Source organism: Neoarius graeffei, chromosome 5 (assembly GCF_027579695.1).
Source record: "Neoarius graeffei isolate fNeoGra1 chromosome 5, fNeoGra1.pri, whole genome shotgun sequence".
NCBI classification, from domain to species: Eukaryota; Metazoa; Chordata; class Actinopteri; order Siluriformes; family Ariidae; genus Neoarius; species Neoarius graeffei.
Genome location: NC_083573.1, coordinates 73,074,023 through 73,099,885, shown reverse-complemented (window position 1 = coordinate 73,099,885; position 25,863 = coordinate 73,074,023). Strand labels below are relative to the sequence as shown.

The window sequence follows — 25,863 nt, the reverse complement described above, 5'->3', positions numbered from 1 at the left end:
TACATCTGATGTGTTTAAATCAAATAATCAATGATTTTAGGGTTCAGGTACTGTATGTTTATGTAAGACTGCCTATCAAAGGCCACATCTGGATGGATATTTACTGTGAATCTTTCATTTTACATAAAGGGGGTAATCAGAAGTGATGTGTTCTTCGATCATATCGCTTATGAAAATAACAAATACAAGCATGCTGTAAAAATAAATGTAGCTGTCTATAGCCTTATAGTCAGTGTCCAGCTGTGAGTATTTTCACATCAGGCTACATAATGCAGGTAGAATGTTGCAGCAGCCATATTTAATGCATACTTCATTGAAACATCCACATTTTCTTTCTGTCTAGCACCTACTGTACAGTATGTTCATCAAACCCTTCAGAACAAAATATGTCCTCTTCATACATGGAAACTAGTCATTTCCTTTAACCACAGACTATGGCTACATTCAAATCTGCATTTTATGGCACTTAAGAGTTTTATATATATACGGCTACATGTTACAGAAAGACGCCAAGAATTCTCAGGCACTGGAGAGTGCGCTTAATACAGAAGGGGAGGAGGTGGAAGGGAAGGGGTGGGAGAACTGTCACAGGAACGTGTGGATACGTAACGAGGGCGCCTAAAACAGCCAAAACAACCACCGACAACATTCACACAAACACGTCCTGTGTCGTCGAAGAGACAAGAAGATGAGATGCACTTACCGCGTCGGGACTCAGGCGGGCCAAAATGGCGAAGGCGGAGAGGCGCTCGCACACGCACTTGGTCCTGAAGGCGTGCACGGGCACAGCTCTGCAGGCGCGCGCCGACCACGAGCCCAGCGGCGACGAGCTGAGCCAGAGAGAGAGAGAGAGGGAGGGGGAGAGGAGGGGGGAGAGACGACAATCAACACAATCACACAAAAAGGACTAAATCTGAAAAACCCTCAGCTACTCCAATTCCATCCGCTCTCTTCAACGCTGCCGAGCAGAGAACAAAAGAGAATCAGAGAGAGAGAGAGAGAGAGAGAGAGAACGAAAGCAGAAAATGAACGAACATTGTGATGCTCTTCTGTACTTCTGCATGGATAGGTTAGATATGGGGATGATAAACATGAGGGAAATGCATTTGTTTAATGGGTAAACTGGATATAATTTATCTTACAATAATAATAATAATAATAATAATAGGGGCGGCATGGTGGTGTAGTGGTTCACAGCAAGAAGGTTCTTGGGTTCGAGCCCCGTGGCCGGCGAGGGCCTTTCTGTGCGGAGTTTGCATGTTCTCCCCGTGTCTGCGTGGGTTTCCTCCGGGTGCTCCGGTTTCCCCCACAGTCCAAAGACATGCAGCTTAGGCTAATTGGTGGCTCTAAACTGACTGTAGGTGTGAATGGTTTTGTCTCTATGTGTCAGCCCTGTGATGATCTGGAGACCTGTCCATGGTGTACCCCACCTCTCGCCCATAGTCAGCTGGGATAGGCTCCAGCTTGCCTTCGACCCTGTACAGGATAAGCGGTTATGGATAATGGATGGATGGATGAATTAATTAATTAATAATAATAATAGGGCGGCATGGTGGTGTAGTGGTTAGCGCTGTCGCCTCACAGCAAGAAGGTCCGGGTTCGAGCTCCGTGGCCGACGAGGGCCTTTCTGTGCGGAATTTGCATGTTCTCCCCGTGTCCGCGTGGGTTTCCTCCGGGTGCTCCGGTTTCCCCCACAGTCCAAAGACATGCAGGCTAGGTTAACTGGTGACTCTAAATTGACCGTGAATGTGAGTGTGAATGGTTGTCTGTGTCTATGTGTCAGCCCTGTGATGACCTGGCGACTTGTCCAGGGTGTACCCCGCCTCTCGCCCGTAGTCAGCTGGGATAGGCTCCAGCTTGCCTGTGACCCTGTAGAACAGGATAAAGCAGCTAGAGATAATGAGATGAGATAATAATAATAATAATAATAATAATAATAATAATACATGCTATGGGTGGCAGAGTGGTGCAGTAGTTACCACTGTCACCTCAAAGCAAGAAGGTTCTAGGTTAGAACCTGCCAGTCAATTGGACCCTTTCTGTATTGAGTTTGCATGTTCTCTTCGTGCCTGTGTGTTTTCACTGAGTACTCCAGTTTCTTTCCACAGCCTAAAGACATGTGGATTAGTTCAACTGGCGACTATAATGGCCTTTTTCCACTGCATGGTGACGCCACACAAAAATGTCATGACATCATTTGGACATGACACAAACATGAACAATGGAGGATATCGAAGGGATGCTGATTCTCAGTATGTGGCCATTTTGTCACAGCAAGGAGACAAATTTCACCTTTGATCCATCACCTTTGTCGTCTCTGCTGCCCATTCAGTTGGTGTAAAAAAAACAATCTAAACAAAGCTAAATTTGTTTTCCATTGTTCCTTGAAATCTTTAGTAATGTTTAGTATTGTTTATGTTAGCTAATGAGCTAGGAGATGCTAACTATAGGGAGACTATTCAGCACAAGAGATCAAAGCACTGAAGTTCACAAGGAGCTTAACAACAACCAACAAATGCATAAAAAAGTTACAATGCATTGCCCACAGTCCACACAAGTTTCAATACATTTATTTCAAAAGTGTCGACAGAATGCAGAATTACTTTGAACAATGTTGTTGGCATTTCCATGCTAATTACATCCAACTGCTTTTTGTAGAACACAACAAATGTAATGAAGGCGCGACCCTGATGCAGTCTTGCATTATGGTCCAAATGAAACCATTTTAGTGATTAAGTTCCCTGTGAAGATTCCTTAGATTCTATCCTCTGTGCAGTGCATAGGGAGCAGGAGATACAGCTGAGGGACCCTTGCTATCAGAATACAACCATTAGCTTGTTCAGAATCTCTCATCTCCCACAATGATGATGCAGTGATGGTGATTCTCTCGGACTGATCAGTAGTCTGCAGTATTTTCACGTCACCTTTTGGTATCACCTCAGCTCACTTGGAACCTCAGCGGAGGCGATACTAAAAAAAGTACCAGATACCAGGTACTATTCACAACCTTTGCTCGATGGAAAACCAAAAAAAAATGAGTTGAGTTGTGCAGGTGCCATGCATTGGAAAAGGACTATAAATTGCCCATTGCCCATGAATGTGAGAGTGAATGGGTGTCCGTCTCTCTGTGTTAGCCCTGCGATAGATTGGTGGCCTGTCCAGGGTGTACCCTGCCTTTCTCCCATTGACAACTCTCAATGGATAAGCAGTATAGAAAATGAATGAATGAATGCATTATGTACAAATGCGTATTAGTGTTTAATCAATTTTAGGTTAAAAAAAATCTCAGAACTCTACAACTCAGTGGCATGTCAAGGTTTTTTGACATGGAGTGACTCATGTATAGAACAAAGTTGTATTTCCACATGAAAGTTGCTCAGTACTTCAACATATTCAGGGTGATTTACTCAAAATCCCTACACTGATGATTAAAATCAATTTGAGGTACATGCACTTTATTAAATCCTCATGAATTGTGTAGAAGTATTTACAAACGTGATTTGAGGTCAGAGTTGGGAGTTAAAGTATTCCTTAACGTTCATTAGTGATACTGTTACACTTATTTTTGCCTCAGAAATTGAGATCTAGTTATCTAGATTATGATTTGGATAACAACTAATACCAGTGGCTCACTTTAGTCTGCTTGGCCTGGTTGGTGTTTTTGCCAAGCAAAATTAGCGCCAACTTAATGTGCCAGGTTTTCTCATTTGGCCTTAGGCATTTGTAACAGATTGAAAGTAACAGCTTCACAGGTTATTTCCTGAATCATAATCCAGCGTAATGTTTCTTACGGCAGTGGTTTCACATCCACTTAGTCCAGATATAAATTCATGAACACATCAATTGCATTTTGCTTACTCTTGAACATGATCATCTTGATAAGAAGCTGAATTAAGAACCTAATTATGAAAATAACCTGATCAAGAAAACTTTTTTTTTGCATGCACTTTGGGAAACCACGAGCTGACCTAGTGGTTAGTCTGTCTGACTCTCGACTAGGAGATCACGAGATCTACTCTTGTCAGGTCATACCAAAGACCCTCATAAAAATGGTACCTCCTGCCATTTGGCAAGGCACACTGCAAGAAAGATACGAGTAGGGATTGTTATGTCCCCAAATTGTCTAGGGGAAAAAAAATGAGGACATAGACAAAAGTGGTAAAAATAAGCGACAGACTTCCCACAGAATGTTTAAGGGGAGGTTTATTTACATAAAAGAAAATAAAGAAATGAATACAAAAAAAACCCCGAAACACAAACAAACAAGCTAAAGCTCTCCCCCCCACGGGTGACATCACCGCCGGTGGCTTTTAAAGGCTGAGCACCAAATACCAGCCAATCCTGTGCTGCTCTCACCAGACTCCAGGTGGTGGTAATTTGGGCCCATCAGCCACCCACGGGATCTGCAAGAGTAAAACACAAAACAAATCAAACAAGAAAAATATGGGGTCGTAACAGGAGTCAAACTCTCATGGCTACTAGTGAACTAACCCCCCACTGTAACTCAAGCTGTATGAGAGGCCGAGGGCTATAGAAATGGAGATCGGTGCCACGCCTCAAGAGTTGGTTAGTATTGGGATAGGAGACTGCCTGGGAAGACCAGTTCCTGGTGCGGGAGGGACTTTGACTTGACCTTGATGTACCTTGGGAATTATTGGGGCTGCTTTATGGGTGGGAGGGACACACACTTGTCCCTAGTGTCAGAGCCATACTAGCCAATTGAAAATACATTCAAAAGTTAGGGATTTTCTCCAACATGTCCATCTGCCTTATGATGTTTAAAAGAAGCAATGTTTTGATTACCTGTCTACAGTGAAGTACATCTTACCGCTTACCTTTTCAAGTTGATGGTAAATGTGTAACACAAAAAACTTATCTAACAGATGTGAATTGGCTCTGATTAAAAAAAAAAGGAGAATATCGAGTCCTGAAATCATAAGAGGAAATCATGTGTTACAACAGTGTAACAACTCAATAATATAAATCTGACATCATGTATGGGCAGCAAAGAGCCTGGGATACCACACAGCTCCAAACAGGGTTACAAATAGTAACTTCAAATAACATGAGCCCACATTACCCATGGTGCAGTGAGGTTTAGAGAACAGCCAGGGGCAAATGGAATGGCAATAAGGGTCATGCCTGTAGCTCCAGGGGAAGGCTTAATGTTAACAGCATTTTCTCTGAAATCCAATATATTATTACCCCCAGCTGAGTCTATGTGGATGATGCGATTAACTCTGTCGATCACACAGATATTTACACTCAGTCCAACACCACTGGATATTTGGATCACTGGGCTAACAGTGCTATTGTGTACATAGTGTATAAATGTGTGTACATTCAGACTAGCAAGCAACAATGAGACAGGCAACCATTTATTTTCTGTGTATGTGCATGACTCTGATTTCATCATTTTAACTGAGATTTTCTCTTTTCTATGCAAATTAGATAATGATGCTATGAAGTGGCAAATCACAAAGATTGGTTTGAGCCACTGATTCATCAAACCACTCCTATGGCTTGTGTAGTCCAACATTTTCCCTATTCACAAATTTATTTCCCCTGCGCAAGGATGACACGCAAAATCGTGAAGCGTTACCATATTTTTTCGAGCAAAAAAAAAAAAAAAATTATTTCCTACCTGCAATTAATTCCATTTACATATTTACTTTCAAAAATGGAAGAAAGCCATATAACCATGGTTGCATATTATTCTGTCACATACAACCTGTCATGCTCCACCCCGGACATCCACTCCGGAGATTATGGATCTCTCACGCCAGTGCCGATCTGGGATGGGAATTCCACCTCACCTGTATTCACCTCCTGGTTTTCACTGCTGCCTATAAATACGCCGTTCTCAGACTCTGACTTCGCCAGATCGTCTCGTTTGCTACTCTAGCCATTTCTGTGCCTTTTTGCGTCTCATGGACTTTGCTCTAGCTGTTTTTCTGGTTCATGTTTTTTTGCACGAAGGTTTTTTTCTTGTTCATGGTTTTTTGTACTAGCGTTTTTGCCCTTACCTGTCTCGTGTCTTTGTCAATTTTTTTGTCTCTTTTTTCCCCGGACTATTTTTGCCATTTGTTTTTTTGTCCTGTTTGTTTACCATTTTGCCACGCCCTTTCCCCCTGGATTAAATCACCTTATTTATTGGATAACTGTGTTCTGCCTTTGAATCCTATCTCACCACACCTCCACCACCCCTAACAGTACGTTCTGGCCAAAAATGGATCCAGCGGAACTCACCTGTCTGAAAACGGCCATCCAGCAGCAAGGGACTCTCCTCGGGACCCATCAACAAGACCTCCAGCAGATCACCCAGAACCTCGCCACCCTGTCCAACTCACTCAACCTCCTCACCACATAGGTGCAGCGGTATCAAGCCGTGCCTACCCCTGCCCAGCCATCTCCAACTTCAGCTCCTGCCACTGCCTTTCTCCGCGAACCAAGACTCCCAGTGCCTCAGCCCTATGATGGAGAGCCAGGTACTTGCAGATCGTTCCTATCTCAATGCTCATTGATCATGGAGCTGCAACCTCTGACCTTCCCCACAGAATGCACCCGGGTGGCATATATCATCACACTCCTCACCGGCAAGGCCAGGGAGTGGGGAACAGCGGTCTGGGACGCCGATGCTCCCTGTTGCTCCAGTTTCAAAGATTCTTCCGAGGAGATGGGGCGAACTTTCGACTACTCTCTGTCCGGCCGGGAGGCGGCTAGGGAACTCATGGGGCTGCGGCAGGGGTCCCGGTCTACCTCGGACTACACCATCGATTTCTGGACATTGGCGGTGGCGTGCGGTTGGAACGAGAGCGCCCAGGTCGACGTGTTCATGCATGGCTTGTCCGACACCATTAAGGATGAACTGGTATCGCGGGAACTGCCGTCGGACCTTTCCAGTCTCATGGACCTCGCCAACCATATTGACACCCGGTTCCAGCAACGGAGGAGAGAGAAGACCCGCCCCAGCTTCACCTGCTCTCCACTTCCCGCCTTGTCCATCGAACCCATGCAGGTAGACCGGGTACGGGTGTCAGCGGAGGAACGACAGCACCAGCGGAGCACAGGGGCCTGTTTCTACTGCAGTCAGCGAAGACACATCTGCCAAGCCTGCCCACTAAAGGGAACAAGACCACCAGCGAATCGAGGGGCCCTGGTGGGCAAGCTCAGAACCAGCCCCCCGCCACCGCCAAGCGTCTGGGAATCCCGCTACTCGCCCTCGATGTCCCTCTCACAGTCCTGACACTCAATGGCACCGGCTTGACCACCACCTTACCACTCCGCTCACCCTGAGGATTTCCGGCAACCACTCTGAAATCATCCAACTCCACGTCATGAACAACCCCCACGTACCCATCATCCTAGGATTACCCTGGTTAATGCAGCACAACCCCCACCTAAACTGGGCCAATAACACCATCCTAGGCTGGAGCCATTCCTGCCTAGCTTCCTGCCTGAACTCCGCTCTGCCTCCCACTGAACCACCACAGCCTTCAGGCAGTGAGTTTCCCAACCTCTCTCACGTGCCTCCGGAATACTTGGACGTAAGACTCGTCTTCAGCAAGACCCAAGCAGTGTCCCTCCCTCCTCACAGACCCTATGACTGTGGAATCTACCTCCTGCCCAGGACAGCGCCACCCAAAGTGCGACTCTACTCTCTCTCTCCCGTCGAAAGGCAAGCTATGGAGAAGTACATCTCCGAGTCTCTGGCAGCTGGGATCATCTCCCCTTCCTCCTTCCCAGCAGGGGCGGGATTCTTCTTCGTGGAGAAGAAGGATAAGTCATTCCACCCCTGCATTGACTATCGAGGTCTCAATGCCATCACGGTCAAGAACCGCTACCCACTACCGCTTATGACCACGGCCTTTGAACTACTCCAGGGAGCCAAGATATTTACCAAGTTGGACTTACGCAATGCCTACCATCTCATCAGGATCAGGGAGGGGGACGAGTGGAAGAAGGCCTTTAACACTACCACTGGCCACTACGAGTACTTTGTGGTCCCTTTCGGCCTGACCAAAGCGCCTGCAGTCTTCCAGGCACTCGTCAAAGACGTCCTAAGGGACTTCATCTCATCTCATTATCTCTAGCCGCTTTATCCTTCTACAGGGTTGCAGGCAAGCTGGAGCCTATCCCAGCTGACTACGGGCGAAAGGCGGGGTACACCCTGGACAAGTTGCCAGGTCATCACAGGGCTGACACATAGACACAGACAACCATTCACACTCACACCTACGGTCAATTTAGAGTCACCAGTTAACCTAACCTGCATGTCTTTGGACTGTGGGGGAAACCAGAGCACCCGGAGGAAACCCAAGTGGACACGGGGAGAACATGCAAACTCCGCACAGAAAGGCCCTCGCCGGCCACGGGGCTCGAACCCAGACCTTCTTGCTGTGAGGCGACAGCGCTAACCACTACACCACCGTGCCACCCCATCCTAAGGACTTTTTTGACATATTCATTTTCATGTACCTGGATGACATCCTGATCTCTCACTCCCTGGAGGAACATTGGGGCCATGTCTGGCAGGTCCTCCAGCGCCTGCTAGAAAATAAGCTGCTTGTCAAGGTGGAAAAGAGCAAATTCCACCAGAGCTCTGTCTCGTTTCTGGGGTTCACCATCTCCCTGGCTAGGATCCAGATGGACCCCCTCAAACTTGAGGCAGTTGCTGACTGGCCCACCCCATCCTCGCGACGAGAGCTCCAGTGTTTCCTGGGATTCGCCATTTTCTACAGACGCTTCATCTGTGACTTCAGCATGGTGGCCGGACCTCTCACTGCCTTGACCTCGATTAAGACCTCGTTCAAGTGGGGGGAGGAAGCAGAGAAAGCCTTCTCCATGCTCAAGTGCAAGTTCACCACAGCACCCATTCTCACCATACCCGATCTGACCAAACAGTTCATTGTGGAGGTCGACACTTCCGAGTCAGGGGTTGGAGCCATTCTCTCCCAGAGGGCCAATGATAACAAGGTCCACCCCTGCTCCTTCTTCTCTCACCGGCTGTCCCCTGCTGAATGAAATTACGACATCGGCGACAGAGAGCTATTGGCCGTCAAGCTAGCCCTGGAGGAGTGGAGGCACTGGCCTGAGGGGTCAGATCTCCCCTTCCTTGTCTGGACCAACCACAAAAACCTAGAATACCTCAAATCCGCCAAACGCCTTAACTCACGACAAGCCCGATGGTCTCTCTTCTTCTCCCATTTCTGATTCATGCTCTCCTACTGCCCAGGCTCCAAGAACGGTAAATCCGACACCCTGTCCAGGATATTCTCTGCCCGCCAGGAGGAGTCTAGTATGCCCGAAAACATCCTCCCTCCATGCTGTCTGGTGGGGGCCGTCCTACTTGAGGTAGAAGCATTGGTGCAGAAGGCCCTGAAGCAGGACCCTGGAGAAGGTAATACAAGCAACATACCACCTAACCATCTGTTTGTTCCCTGTTCTGTGTGAACCCAGGTGCTGCAGTGGGGTCATGGCTCCAAGTTGGCTTGTCACCCAGGAGCTGCTCGAACCCTGGCACTCATCCAACAGCGCTTCTGGTGGCCATCCATCAAGGAAGACATCCAGGAGTTCATGGCAGCCTGCGACACATGTGCCCAGAACAAGACAGCCAATCGACCCCCTGCCGGCCTGCTAAGACCCCTCCAGATTCCTCATTGACCCTGGTCTCACATCACCCTGGACTTCGTCACAGGACTTCCCAACTCAGGTGGCAACACATGCATCCTCACAGTTATTGACCGTTTCTCCAAGACAGTCCATTTCATCCCTCTGCCCAAGCTTCCCACAGCTAAAGAAACCGCTGAATTACTCATCCTTCACATTTTCCACCTACATAGACTCCCCACTGATATCGTCTCCAACTGGGGTCCTCAGTTCACTGCACAGTTCTGGAGGGCCTTCTGCAAACTCATTGGGGCCTCCTGTAGTCTCTCCTTAGGGTTCCATCTTCAAACCAACGGCCAGGTGGAATGGGCGAATCAAGATTTGGAGGTGGCACTCAGGTGCATGGCGTCCAGGGATGCTGGTTCTTGGAGTAAGTACTTACCTTGGGTCGAGTATGCTCACAACACTCTCCCTTCATCTGCCACAAGTCTCTTGCCCTTCCAGTGCTCCCTAGGTTACCAACCACCACTCTTCCCCAACCAAAAGGAAAAGGTCGCCGTACCCTCAGCCCAGACCTTCATACGCCGCTGCAGGAGGATGTGGGCATTGGTCTGGAGAAGACTCATTTGCTCCGCCCTAGCATCCAAGAGGCAGGCCGACAAACGCCGCTCTAAGGCACCCACCTATCGGGTGGGGCAGCGAGCCATGCTCTCCACGCACCATCTGCCACTCAGAACCGTCTCCCGCAAGCTGGCCCCCAGATACCTAGGACCCTTCCTCATCAGCAAGGTAATCAATCCATGTTCCATCAGACTGGCATTACCACTCACCATGCGACGTGTTCACCCCACTTTCCACGTATCACAACTTAAACATCTGGTCTCTAGTTCTTTAAATAAAAATAAAAATGTTCTGTTTCTGAAAATCTGGTGAATGTGAATAGAATAAAATAGTTATTCCACTCAATCTCATCGTACATGGCTTATAGCCAACTCGGCACTATGCCACATCAGCTATCAGCTCATATACGACTCAATTTCATGGAATAACTGTTAAATGTACTGTATGCCAGAAACAACAGTAGTGATTGCGACATACCTATAAGAGAAAAATGACAAGTGACACAAGTGACTTGCTAGTCTGACCAGAGGGTAAGAGAGACACACACAAAGAGAAATATGCTTTGCCACCCAGGTGACCTTATATCACAAGTCCGGTTAATACAGAGAGAGCACATTTACAGTGAAAAGTTCATTTGCATGCAAAAATAATATAATACACCCTACAAATACCTGATTGTTAGCTTATATTTGAATCAACAGACTAGACATTTAGCATGTATAAATGTGTGTTGTATAATGTATGTGCCAGTGAACGTCAGATTGAAGAGTGTGAGGCACCACAAGGACCACACGCCTTCAAGCTGTTATCAAGAAAACACGCAGTGACAAGTGCGCCTCTTCACATTCCAATTTCTTTCCCAAATATTAACTCATTAATCACAGCAGCTGTCCAAGTTAGATTTTAATTTTGCACCAAACCCACTCCCTATCCCACTGCCCTTCTCTTCATGACACACCTTGATTGCATTTTAGTATTTTCATCACACTGTGACTTTTCTCGTCCCCCCTCACTCTTTCTCTTGTCTTTCACTGTCTTGTCACCCTGCACTGTCTCTTACTTCACTCATTTAGGAACAATGTAGAAAGCATTTTACTTGTATGTTTTGTGCACTTTATTAATTTAAATGCAAATGTTCCAGCCAATGCAAAATATGCACTCTTTCTGTTTCAATCAAAAGATAAAACAGAAAGCACTGGGATGAAAGTGCAGGGCATGAAGTGAAAACGGGACTGAGAAAGGGCTACACGGGCCACAGGATGACACCAAATGATGCTACCATTTCTCAGCTTAATTTCCGTTGTCCTTCTCATTTAGTTTCACTCTGTCATTTTTTTCTCTTTTTTTTTTCTTTTGTCCTACTCTTTCTATCTGGCTCTTTTTTCTCTATGTGATAGACATGCTCTCCTAATTCTGATTGGATGTGTAAGTATGCCAGAAGGACGACAGTAAGAGTAATAGATCGTGTTCTCTTTGTCTGATCACTAGCAGGAGAGAGGCAATGCCGAGTGAACTTTTCCACTGTGACACTTCAGTGTCCTCAGAAACAAGCCTCTTAAAATCACTCGCTCTTGTCTCCCATTTGAGTGAGCAGACAGGGCAAGAGAGAAAATAAAGGTTTGTGAGAGCGGATCAATGAGAGCAAGCCTCTTACCTGTCACTCTCATCCCAGGAAATGCATGTTTGGTTGGTTGTGCCCTGCATGAACAAAAGAGAGAGAGACAGCTTTTACTTTGTGTCACTGAACCACATGAAGCAGCTTAGATATTATTTCTAGTTCTGTATGTCTCTTATTCTTGTGTAATATCAGCACAAGAAATCAACCATCTTATACATGACACTACATCATAAATATTAGCTGCAAATAAATAAACCTGTTTCAGCTAAACTGTCAATGCAATAGTAGTGGCTATTATAAGCAATATCCCACATGGAAGAGTGTGGTTCTACTGAATATCAGCACGAGGCATGAGCCTGCAGGGACACTGAAATATTGCTTTTATACAACAGTTTTATTCACAAGAAATTAATATTGAGTGACATTTTGGACACAATAAATCACACTCATTTTATAGCACATCAAATAGCAGGCTAGCTAGCTCACACTGATTTCACCATTCCCCTTAAAGGTGCTTCCAGTTACATTGGTGTGCCTTCTTCCTTTCAGTCTTCAACTGACAAGCCTTTATATTTTCAGCCAAATGTTATATTACTGAAAAGTATCATTTGCGGGCGGCACGGTGGTGTAGTGGTTAGCGCTGTCGCCTCACAGCAAGAAGGTCCTGGGTTCGAGCCCCGGGGCTGGCGAGGGCCTTTCTGTGTGGAGTTTGCATGTTCTCCCTGTGTCTGCGTGGGTTTCCTCTGGGTGCTCCGGTTTCCCCCACAGTCCAAAGACATGCAGGTTAGGTTAACTGGTGACTCTAAATTGACTGTAGGTGTGAATGTGAGTGTGAATGGTTGTCTGTGTCTATGTGTCAGCCCTGTGATGACCTGGCGACTTGTCCAGGGTGTACCCCGCCTTTCGCCCGTAGTCAGCTGGGATAGGCTCCAGCTTGCCTGCGACCCTGTAGAAGGATAAAGCGGCTAGAGATGATGAGATGAAGTATCATTTGCCATGCTCACTGATGATGTCACTAACACTACTGTAGTACTAACTGTTTTGAAATAGGAAGTGGAATTTTACATGGTGAACACAAATGAGCGGAGTGATATAAACAGTAAAACATCCCACTGTGTTTAATAGGAAATATAGGCACTCTTGGAATGCCACTCAATCAATCAACTAATTGCTGCATAAATCAGTATAAATATGATATATGACAAAATAAAGTGGAAACTTGACTCAGGAACACACTTTAGCATTCAAAAGGTAATAAAAGTCTGAGGAGTTCAATTTAAGTAAAAATATGTATTATTTAGTATCATTCAAGCATATTGAATACAAAAAAAAAGATATTTTCATTAGTTCAAACAAAGAAAGAGAAAATTACTAAGAACAGTAGGAAGGCTTGTTTCTCAGACTTACACAAATTCAGAAGCAAAAATATATTGCTTCTTTGTTTCTCTGTCCTTTTAGGCTACACTTTACTTGTTTTAAAAGAAATTAATGATATAACACATTTTGCATGTACGCTCCCGGAAACCGGCCAGGCAGAGAAAGCTATTAAAACTAAACTACAAAATGCTTCTTTCCTTTCCTTGTACTTGTGCATGAAATTATTGACCAACCTTTTTAATTTGGTTTCCTTTTTTTCGCTGTATAGTTTCTACACAAATAACATGTATTATATTATTAGATTAGATTAGATAAAACTTATCTATTATTATTATTATTATTATTATTATTAGTAGTAGTAGTAGTAGTAGTATTTTACCAATAAGGCTTTTAAAAGACAACTTGTTGAAACATTATTCACTTTCTTTGATTCTGTGTGCATTTCATCTGATTGAGTTCGGAGGTCAGAGTGGCTTACGTTGTAAAGGTGTGAGAACTCAATCTCCACTGGGGCTGAGAGAGAAATGGGAGTGGGTTTGATCGTCACAGATATCACCTTGGAGTTCAACACAGTGCTGTTTCTGTGAGGACAAAGAAAAAAGAAAGTGAGAGAAAGGGGGAAGGAGAGAAAGGAGAAGCTGACCTTGAGCTTCAGCCTGAGCAACGCTATCCAGATTTCAATCAGATTAGTACTGCAACTTCATATATAAAAATGTGCAACACGACTATGCAAAATATCCAAACTCATACCACATTAATATGCCTACACACATCCAGCCACACACACACACACACACCTGTACAAGTACATAATCAGTCAGGATGAGTGTTCCTGTCAGCTGGTGTCTTTCCCAGAAACCCACATGATCACATTCAGGATGATAAAAAAAAGGGATAACAAGTAAGAAAAAAAACCAATGCTCAAGGGCACGAAGAAGACAGTATGAAAATGAAATTAATATAAAAAAATTACTACTACCGATTAACAAAATGAGAAAATATCAGACATATTTCTACTTCCCCAGCTATTAACATTGAAGTATGTTTCTTGTAGTAGTGAATTACTTTTTATTATAAGAAGCATAATGAATGGATGAATTAATAACCCACAGACTACAATCAGTTCCTCCTCATTGCATTTCAACCTGGATTAGGATAAGCATGAAAAGACCAAGTAAAGTTGTGTAAATTGAGAGGAGAAGATAGAGTGACATAACTCTTTACCTCTGAAGAGACAGGATACTGCCAAGGTTTCGGTAGAGGACAATGCCAGTTACAAATGCTGAAGCATCATCTTCTGCTGCACACACACACACACACACACACACACACACACACAGGTTACTGTCTGTGTGGAGTTTCATATTTTGTCTATGTGGTTTTCCTCCAGGTTTTCCAGTTTCCTCCCACCTCCCAAAGACATGCTAATCGATGGGACTGGCTGTATTCAAAGTGTGTGCATGGTGCCCTGCGACATGCTGGCAAGGTGTATTCCCACCCTGCACTCAGTGTTCTCAGGATGGGCTCCAGATCCACCGTGACCCAGACCAGAATAAATCATTACTCAAACTAAAAGAATGTAACACATGATATTAAATAAAAGCAAGCTGAAAAATATTGCTCTAATTGCTCCATTCAAACTTATTGTATTTTTCTGTCAGAGGGAGCATTCATGTCATGCAGCCTATACATGCAATTAGCATGCAAACAAAACATATGCACACACACTCACATAATGCTTGTCATACACAGTGACTCGTAATTCACACAAGAACACTTCCATAGTGATGGCACATATTAGCATATTAGGTCTGAAAATGCACCATGGGGAGCTTGAGGGAAATGGTATTTCAAAGTACCGTATACTTGTATATGGACGTATTGACAATAATGCTGTCTTGAATCTTGAAATGTTAAGGCTATATCAAACCTCTGATGAAAAAGCAGACAGATGAAGCGTGGGAAAACACGTGCCATGGTGGAGACACACTTCACAGCTGGAAAGGAAGAAGTAGAACTGGACAGAGGCCAGGGTTTGAATACATTCAAACACACACACACAGTGTGTGGCTGGCAGACACAGAGAAAGTGAGTTAGGGCTAAGTTAGGGGAGAGGGAGAGAAAGACTGGCAGCCAGTCAGTGTGTGCACAGACTACACCTCTGGGGTTGCAGCTGAGCCTACATGGGTAAGGAGGGGTGGGGAGCAGAAAGAGGCTGAGCTACTTTCTTCCGATCCTTGGGGATAGTTTTATTCCTGTCTGCCTCCACTCACTCTAGCTGTCAGTACAAAACAGCTACAGACGCTATGGGAGCAAAATATAGAGCGATGGAGAAAATACCCTCTGGTGTTTTTCTTTGAGCTCCCAAAGATCTCAAAGTTTATTTCATATAAGCACCACTCTCAGCAAGCCTCAAACTTGACTCGTTATCAATCTGCTCCAAGTGTCATGCAAATAGAGCCCCCAATGGGAGTGGAAATTAGGCCTAATTGCTCTTGATTGGCTCCTGTTGACTCCTGATTAAGCAGCAACTGCCCTATTAGCATAGTCACAGGGGAGGGAACTTCTCTAATGATGTGTTTGTTTCAAACACATCAGGACAAACAAATGTCAGCCCACTGCTCCTCTAAAACAAAAGTAAAACAAAGTTTTTTCTTTTCAACGGACCTCACTCTGTATAAAGGCCTCTGCATGCTTCTGCGACAAGGCTTTCGCAGATAGCTTTTCGCAGACAGTTGTAATTTATCGTTGAGTGGGGAGTAATAGGCGTGCGCAATGTTATTCACCACAACAACGCAAGGGGACGCGAAGTCGCGAAATCGCTAGGCGTAGTTGGTGGGTGTGGTTAGTGGAGTGTTTATCCTCCGGTTACTTATGCTTATAATGACTAGAACTGGAGTCGTATAGATGTACATACTTCCTCACTTCCTTGATCAACCGCTCTTCGTGCTGCTCCGTCTTCGCTCGTGTTTTTAAAAATGGCGGTCGTGAAAACAAACCAAACCGGGAAAGTAAGGAAGCGGAAGTGCGTGTACAGCGGATGTAGAGTGGACCAATCAGAGCCCTCTTGTCTGCGACACTGTCTGCGGTGGTCACAATTTTTGGGAGGTACGCGTAGGGTGCGCGCAGAGCGTCTGCGAAGGGGGGAAGGCTTCGCAGACACTATCTGCGAGGCCATCTGCGAGGACTGGGTTGTCAGTATAAATTGGCCATAAGACTATGAATACTACTTGTGGACACTGGTAAGTACTGTGTTTGGTGAGTATGTTTGTTTGATGTTTTTCTTTGCAAAGTCTGAGGTCATTTGTACACTTGCGCTGTATTCTGGACTCTTTCTGGAGCCACTTTCCACATGAGCTCTGTTTTCAAGTCTGGGAGCAGACCAAAGGACCAATCTTTGGTTCCCATGATAATGATTGTCTGGGGCTCACTTCTAACAAAAAGTGGTACAGTCCACGTCAGATGTAGAAGCTACCTCTATCTCTAACCCTCTGATTGATTGGGTTACTTCCTGTTTCAAGTTTCATGATAGCAGGGAAAGGGCACAATAGGAGACAGAATGCCTTACTGATGTATAAAACCAGACTTTAATAGGAATGGAGCACTGTAATTAGTTCATCTTTGTGGTGCAATCCTTCTACTGAGAACACTGCAAACAAACCATGGCTAAAAACGGCTCTGCACGTCTAAATATTCCTGCACCATGAATGCATATTCCATGCATCCAAGAAAAGTGCTTTTCTTCTCTAAGTGTTTGTACCAAAGGAAAATAATACAAAACACTAAATGGACAAACCTAGTGTCTCCAATTGTGCAAACCTGTACACTCAAAAGTGAGGTATGGAACAGTGCATCAATCCCCAGTTCAGAAGGAATTCTTTAATATGAAAAAAACCTCTGATTTGTAGATCCTCACTAAAATAAGCCAAGAATTGGTCCTGGGTGTTGACTGAAGGATGCAGACCAAGTGTGAAAACACCCTTAAAGATCTCAAAGTAGTAGCCATGTAAACATAAGTGTGTCTTGTGTGTATTGTATAAAATGCCTAAATAGGATTAGTCACCTGGGTTACCAGAGGAGACAATGCTTTTGGAGATGGTGACCTTGTCCTCAGAATTGCGAGCCCAATCTTCCATGCCCATCCAGCCTTTTTTTGGAAAGCTGATATCAGCGTTGCCTGCAACAGGTCGCTTGTGAAGGCTCAACACTGTGTGAAAACACAGAGACCACCATTAGAACTAAAATAAACAGGCACAGTGCTTCAACAAACCTGTCCTTGTGCAGTCTATAGAGATAATTCTGAAAGTTTATTAGCTTGACAGAATACATTTAAAAATGCTTATTTACTGTCCATGTTTGCATGCATATAATTAGGTGTGGGAGTAAGAAACCATTTGCTCAGGGACAGATGACAGTTCTATAGCTGGACATGCATTTCTGACAGGTGATGGCTCTCAGCCCACAAGCTCCCACCTGCTTCTCTCCAATCTGCCATTTTTGGTCCCCCTGAATGTCTTAGTGAGAAACAGCTCATTTCTTGCCTGTCTCTGCCAGTTTCTGTGTGTGAGTAAAGCACATCTCCCATGTGAGCCCTGTGCTGTGGAATTGTGGGTGGATCACAGTGGGTTATGAATGCCCTGCGAATGCCCAGAGCTACAGGATCTGGGTAAATGTACATACACCTGCTTTTCCCAGAAGAAGCATAAACATCTCAGGGGAATAATTCCTTCACAGTGAGGAATTTCTGAAACATTGTTCACAACATTTCCATCTACAGAAACTAATGTGCCAAAAATATCAACTCGGTACAGGAAGCATTCTAAATGAATTATCTATATAGGTATATAAACATTTTTTGAATGTCACAGTGATACAACATATCTTAGAAACAGTAGAGCATAATATGACTAACCAATGTTGTCTGTGACTTCATAGTTATCTTGAAAGTCTTTCATTCGGAGGCTGATGACGTCAACAAAATCCTCCACCAGACGAAAGAGCTCCTTAATGTTAGGACCTAGCTGAAAGATAAAGATGCCAAGAAAAGGTTGAAATAATCCAAGAATTTAAAATGGCATGTGTTGTCAATGGAAGATGACAACTTTGGAGGAATGTTTATGGGCTAGTGATGGCAGGATTGTTAATATAATTGCAGAGAATTAGTTTAAAGATGCACAATAAATATGTGATCCTTCAAATGCCTACCCTTAATAATCATAAATGTTAACAGAGAACAAAAGTATGCATCAGTGTGTTTGTTACCTAGTGTTCTAAGCATATGGATGTGGTCCTAATCTACAGCTGATTAATGATGGTGATGCACACTGAATGCTTAAGGACTAAAAGAAGAGAGAGGAAATTCATTTCTCTGTAATGCTCCTACAGTATGCAATCCTACTTCAGACTCACATCTCACTGAGTCATATCTGCTGCACTCCCATATTTCTCTCTCTCTCTCTCTCTCTCTCTCTCTCTGACATTTACAAATGTGTACCAGAACAAAAGTTTAATAAGTGATAAGAACACCTTCAGAAACCAAATGTAATAATGCATTAGTCATATAGTCCAAGCTAAATAATGGGTTCCGTAAAGGCCAATCTTTCATGGTTAAAATCCAAGTCAGAGAAAACTTTATATTAAAACTAGGAAACTCAATGATGGTTACATTAAATACACACTTCTATTGACTAGCGGGTGTGAATGGGATATTTCTAAAGTGGATATGGTTTTAAAAATAAATAAATAAATTAATTAAAAAAAAAAGCTCCTGATTTCAACTGTGTAAGTATTTTGGAAACTAACAATCATGTATAATGGGTTACAGTGTAGCATAAATGTCACCTTTGCTTTTTTATTGCTAAACTAACATGACATTGAATTTAACATTAGTTTTAATTTGTTTCAAGAGCATCAAACTTGGGCGGCACGGTGGTGTAGTGGTTAGCGCTGTCGCCTCACAGCAAGAAGGTCCTGGGTTCGAGCCCCAGGGCCGGCGAGGGCCTTTCTGTGTGGAGTTTGCATGTTCTCCCCGTGTCCGCGTGGGTTTCCTCCGGGTGCTCCGGTTTCCCCCACAGTCCAAAGACATGCAGGTTAGGTTAACTGGTGACTCTAAATTGACCGTAGGTGTGAATGTGAGCGTGAATGGTTGTCTGTGTCTATGTGTTAGGCCTGCGATGACCTGGCGACTTGTCCAGGGTGTACCCCGCCTTTCGCCCGTAGTCAGCTGGGATAGGCTCCAGCTTGCCTGCGACCCTGTAGAAGGATAAAGCGGCTAGAGATAATGAGATGAGATGAGATGAGATGAGTTGAGATGAGATGAGATGAGATGAGATGAGATGAGATGAGATGAGCATCAAACTTTGGAGGCATGAGAAACAGCTAGAGAACATGAAAAGGCCAATACAACTTTCAAACTTTTAGCCTGTGGGTGTGGAGGATTAAAATGGTAGCCTAATACATTTATTAAAGTGTAATATCGCCCCTCCAGCCTAAGCCTAACTCCACTCACTATATAAGTTTGAAAAATACTAAAAAGTGGGCAAGAGGCTAAGAGGGGGCATGGAGAAGTGTGTGTGTGTGTGTGGGGGGGGGGGGGGGGCGCGGCGCACCTACCTCTGGTTAGAGGGTGTTAACATTATTTTTTAAATGTAAATTTCATGATCTACATAAATACCAAATGGCTGCCTCTATGTCAACACTGGCCTTGCAAGCTTCAGTATGATTTTAACCAGTAAATGTCATATTCAACCCATAAAATATAGATTTTTATACAAATGGTATTGTCAATATTAACACCAACACTGATGTGTTTCATCACAGTACAGTCATATTTGGTTTACAGCACAAAGAGTACATTTGTGTGCAGTAGCCCTATAAAGTTATGATGTGAATCAGTCTTATTCATTTGTAAATTTGCAAAGTATGACCATAGTCTAAGCAAGTTAATATCAAAGTGTCCTGATAAGAAGCTAACAAATCTGGAAGAGCAAAGACTCCTCTGCTTTTTGTCCAGCTCCTTTTCACTTTTGTCATTATTTCCTTATTTATCTGTGGGTATTCCTTTTATAACCCCAATTCCAAAAAAGTTGGGACACTGTAAAACAAACAAAAACAGAATATGAAGATTTTCAAATCATGGAAACCCTATATTTCATTGAAAATAATACAAAGACAACATATAATGTTGAAACTGAGAAATGTTATTGTTTTCTGAAAAATATATGCTCATTTTGAATTTGATGTCAGCAACACGTTTCAGAAAAGTTGGAACAGGGACAACAAAATACTGAAAAAGTTGTGTAATGTTAAAGAAACCAATTTGGTTAATTGGCACCAGGTCAGTAAAATGATTGGGTATAAAAAGAGCATCTCAGAGAGGCGGAGTCTCTCAGAAGTAAAGATTCACTGCTCTGTGAAAGACTGCATTGGCAAACAGTGCAACAATTTAAGAATAACATTCCTCAATGTAAAATTGCAATGAATTTGGGGATCACATCATCAGTGGTACATAATATCATTAAAAGTTTCAGAGAATCTGTAGAAATCTTTGTATGCAAGAGACAAGGCTGAAAACTGACATTAGTTGCCTGTGATCTTCAGGCCCTCAGGTGACACTGCATTGAAAGCAGACATGTGTCTGTAGTGGAAATCACTGTATGGGCTCAGGAACATTTCAGAAAACCATTGTCTGAGAAAACAGTTAATTACTGCATCCACAAATGCAAGCTGAAACCTTATATAAAAAATATCCAGAAACACTGCCACCTTCTCTGGGCCCGAGCTCTTTTATGATGGACGGAGGCAAAGTGGAAAATTGTCCCGAGGTCTGATGAATCAAAAGTAGAAATTCTTTTTCAAAATCATGGACACCACATCCTTCAGGCTAAAGAGGAGAGGAACCATCCGGCTTGTTATCAGCACACAGTTCAAAAGCCAGCATCTGTGATGGTATGAGAGTGCATTAGTGCACATGACATGGGTAGCTTGTACATCTGGGAAGACATTATTAATGCTGAATGATGTATATACACATTTCAGAGCAATATGTTGCCATCCAGACAAAATCTTTTTCAGGGAAGGCCTTCCTTATTTCAGCAAGACAATGCCAAAACACTTTCTGCACATATTAAAACTACATGGCTCTGTAGTAAAAGAGTCCGGGTGCTAAACTGGCCTGCCTGCAGGCCAAACCTGTCTCCTTTAAAACATTTGGTGCATTATAAAGCACAAAATACGAGAAAGGAGACCCCGAACTGTTGAACAACTGAAATGGTATATCAGGCAAGAATGGGACAACATTTTTCTTTCAAAACTACAGCAATTGGTCTCCTTAGTTCCCAAACGTTTACAGAGTGTTGTTAAAAGTAGAGGTGATGCAACACAGTGGTAAACATGCCCCTGTCCCAACTTTTTCTAAATGTGTTGCTGACTTCAAATTCAAAATGACCATATTTTTCAAAAAAACAATAAAATCTCAGTTTCGACATTTGATATGTTGTCTTTGTACTATTTGCAATGAAATATCGGGTTTCCATGATTTGCAAATTATTGCATTCTGTTTTTATTTACAGTTTATACAGCATTACAACTTTTTTGGAATTGGGGTTGTAAATTAAATGCTTGGAAAATATGGCAAATTAATCATGAATTATCTATCTATCTATCTATCTATCTATCTATCTATCTATCTATCTATCTATCTATCTATCTATCTATCTATCTATCTATCTATCTGACAGATAGGTATGTACTAAAATGTAGGCAGCAGAACTCACCAGTTGTGCTTCTTCCCATCTCTCTCTGTTTTCTTCCATCAGCAGATTACTAACTGACTGAACAAAGTTCTGCAGACCAAACAAGTGCACAATAAGGTTTCATGTAGTGGAACAGTATAGAACAGGTCTCCATTATGTTTCTCACTGTCTTTCTCTGAGTGAAATACTGTGCTGCACTAACCCTCATGTCAGCACTGCTGGGGCTGTAGTAGGACCTCCTAAATATCTCTGTCATGTTCTTCAGAATATCGATTATAGCCAGCAAGTCTCCACTGTAACTGGTTCCCTCACTGGAAGTCACTCTCAGTTTGTTCATAACCTCTGAAACTCCATCTCCCACAAGCCCTCTCTGTGCCTTTGACAGGTGGTCACGGGTCTAAAGAAATGATTATTATTTAAAATGTTCTCCATTTTCCACAATAATGTGCACTAGGTTTTGGCCAGTGTGCCATCATTGGAATGCTCACCAGTGTTTGGATGCTGCGGTAGTCATTTGAGATGCACTTCATATAAGAGGGGCTTTCCCAGTAGGCAAGTCCCTCTTCATCCAGAGAACAACGCCGGAATATGGTGCCTGAAGCAGTAACACACAAAGTGGTTATAAATGCAGCCTGTTAATACCATATGCTCATGTGTGAAATAGCATGAACAACAACAACAACAACAAAAATCCTTGGATTTAATTTAATTTAATCTGAAATAACTGCGTATAAAAAGGTACAAACATGAGACTGACCCCCACACCTTACCCTGACTTTGATATATATTTTTATATAACTTGAGTCATGTGAATACTTGTGAATTTCCAAGTGTGAGGCAAATGTTGGTTCTTTGGAACTCCTTTAATATTTCTCGCTTCTTGCTTGAGGGACTAATACTCTATTATTTATGTAGTAACAACTCATTCACAGAGACTTGTATGGCAGATATCACTTAATCTAAGCCTAACAATAAACAAACAAAAAAAAGTGTTATGTAACAAAGAAAAATATAAGATGGTGAAGAGAAACAGTACCAGTCAAAAGTCTGTATTTTGACTATTTTTTACATTGAACAATACTGAAGACATCAAAACTATGAAATAACATATGGAACATGTATGGAATTATGTGGTAAACAAGTGTTAAAAAAAACAACAACAATGTTTCATATTTTAGATTCTTCAAAGTAGCTACCGTTTACCTTGATGTCGCTTTGCACACTATTGGCATTATCTTAACCAGCTTCATGAGGTAGTCACCTGGAATGCTTTTCAATTAACAAAGTTAAATAGTGCAATTTCTTGCCTTCTTAATGCGTTTGAGATCAAGCAGTAAATAGCATATAATAAAAATACAGTAAATGGCCCTATTCCACAACTATAGTAATCCATATTATATCAAGAACCTCTCAACTAAGTGAAGAGAAATGACAGTCCAATACTTTAAGACATGAAGTCTTTTAATGAAAAAAACCCAAACAACAACAACAACAACAACAACAACAACAACAACAACAACAAAAACACACAATTGAATTAAGTGTCTCCACACTTTTGGCTGGTACTGTATATAAGATCTGTAAGGATACATTTTTTTTTTAACATTATGAAAGAAGTTGCCAGGTTCAGCACTTTCTAAGGATTGCCAAGTTTTCAGGAGAGAGTACTTTCTGATATCTTGGTAACATGATAACTGCCTTTAAAAAAAAAAATTAACTTCAAGAGAAAGATGAAAGAGAGACTGGTGTGAAAATGACTGTTTATGCTTGCTGTAACCCAAGTGATAACAGTAAGTACCTTGTTTCATGGATGTTCCACAACATTAAATGTAAGATAAATGGTAAAGAATAAACAATTAATTAATTAAAAATCATAAAGGTTACTGTGGTATAATAGGAACAAAATACTTTAGGATATGCAGTCATAGGAACATATTGAATTTTTGGATGGTAGTAATAGCTTCCTTTTGCATCAGGTTGCATCACACCACTCTTTCATGTTTTATTCCTTTCTTATTGTATTCATGAGTAAAAATAAATCCACAAAAACCAATATGAAACAAAGCCTTAATTACTATACTTTCAGCAGGTAATTTGCAATTAATTATTTGGCTACAAACATTTTGTAACTTCTTGTAATTTTATGTGCATTTATTTTTAGTTAATGATTAAACTGTACATTCATGTGTTTTGTTGTGAATTATTGTTAAAATTATGTATGGTTTTAATGCTGAAGCTTGTAGTTTGTTAATGTTATCTATTGAAGTAAATCGTGTTGGTTAATGTTTGTGTTACAATTAAGTTTACTGAAGTTGATAGAACTGAATCTGAATCTGAATGATGCTGAGAATAGTGATGAGCCACACAGGTGTGTGCTCATATTTGAGTGGCTTAAGCTTGGTCTCTTACCAGCAGCATTTGGTGGGCAACGTACAGCTGCTGTATCTCCAGCAGGAGTTCTCTTCCACACTACATTTGAGAAGTTCTCCTCATCACAAATCTCATGAGGTTCTGTGTTAAATAAAAAAAGTTTAATTTTATGAAAAATATTATGCAATTAAAACATTGATAATGTTATACAAGTAAAGCACTGCTGCATTACTAGCATTGCACCTGGGCATCGCTTCTCACTGCAATGTTGTATTTCCACACGCTCTCCTGGGCACGGCTCTCCAGCAAAGAAGGGCCCATAGCACACTCTCTGCCTCTGCTGACTCCCCCCACCACAAGTCTTGGTACAACTCGACCAGGAACTCCAAGGTTGCCACTGTCCATCCACAGGGCACTCCCTCAGGAAGCAGTCACGCATCTGCAACCACTCACCCTGGCATTCTGAGCCACCGTATGATGGGCCATTACACTCACGAGTGCGTTGCATGGTCCCATTCGAGCATGAAACTGAGCAAGAGCTCCAACTGGACCACTCATTCCACACGCCGTCCACTGGGAGGAGAAAGAAAGAATTGGAGAGAGAGAGAGAGAGAGCTTTTTGTTTCCCAGACTTTGGTCCATTCTAGAGTGGTTTAAAAGCTCCCTTAGTCACCATTTCTGTGAATGAGGCTGACAAAGCCACCTTTCAATATCTCCCCTCCTACACAGCCTCTCATCTGCTTTTAATTGTGACACTTGATGGAAGTCATTAAAGCTAAATGAGCTGCTCTTTATTTAAAAATCTTCACCTGGGCAGACAGCGATGTTGCAGAATTTGGTCTGTTTCTCTGGGCCCACGCACTCATCACCTCCAAACTGTGGTGGCTTGCAAGTACGTGTGCGTTCCCTATATCCACGGCCACAGGTAGAAGAACACAGGCTCCATGGAGACCACTCATCCCACGCACCGTGCACTGCAATCAGAGCGGCTAGGGGATGATTTATAGAGAGAAAAACACCAGTCCACACACAAAACACACCGGCACACACCAGCAAACTACCTACTAGGACAAAAAAGTGCATATAAATAAAAAAATTAACGTCACTGCAGGTCTATTTGTTAAAACTCTGAGGCATGCAAACCACCACATATGATGCAATCTGAGGTCTTGAATGTTTTAGTAATATGAGGCATGACTGTGCGTGTGTGTGTGTTGGGAGCTATTCTGTGGTTTTCATATGGGGGTGGCTGTTCGAGGATCGCTTTGCATATTTATGTATATCCCAGAGGTGTTAAGATGTGGGTATGCTCTGATGTGCACTTCTTTTAAAAAGCTGAGACATAGCGAGTGAGAGAGAGGGAGTATTAAGGGGCAGAGGGAGAAAGAGGAAGGGATGGAGAGGGAGACATCGCCCATCATGCCATAGCGGTACATATCATGCTATGCTTTATTTAAACTCATTACTATCTTGCTGAGCACTGGAGCTCAGGGAGAGGGGGCCTCAGCTGGATAG

At 43.0% G+C, this 25,863-nt stretch overlaps 1 protein-coding gene across 1 annotated transcript in view; it reads right to left on the bottom strand.

The window, feature by feature from the left end:
• Positions 1-25,863, bottom strand: part of adgrb1a (adhesion G protein-coupled receptor B1a) — a 107,351-nt gene that overhangs the window by 46,569 nt on the left and 34,919 nt on the right. The window contains exons 6-17 of the mRNA XM_060922358.1: positions 25,158-25,337; positions 24,592-24,921; positions 24,388-24,489; positions 22,467-22,573; positions 22,181-22,375; positions 22,000-22,068; positions 18,138-18,246; positions 17,289-17,432; positions 14,450-14,525; positions 13,704-13,806; positions 11,885-11,928; positions 704-830 (exon numbers count right to left, since the gene is read on the bottom strand). Of these exons, the coding sequence (XP_060778341.1) occupies positions 704-830; positions 11,885-11,928; positions 13,704-13,806; positions 14,450-14,525; positions 17,289-17,432; positions 18,138-18,246; positions 22,000-22,068; positions 22,181-22,375; positions 22,467-22,573; positions 24,388-24,489; positions 24,592-24,921; positions 25,158-25,337 (1,586 nt within the window). The remainder of the gene's footprint in view (positions 1-703; positions 831-11,884; positions 11,929-13,703; positions 13,807-14,449; positions 14,526-17,288; positions 17,433-18,137; positions 18,247-21,999; positions 22,069-22,180; positions 22,376-22,466; positions 22,574-24,387; positions 24,490-24,591; positions 24,922-25,157; positions 25,338-25,863) is intronic.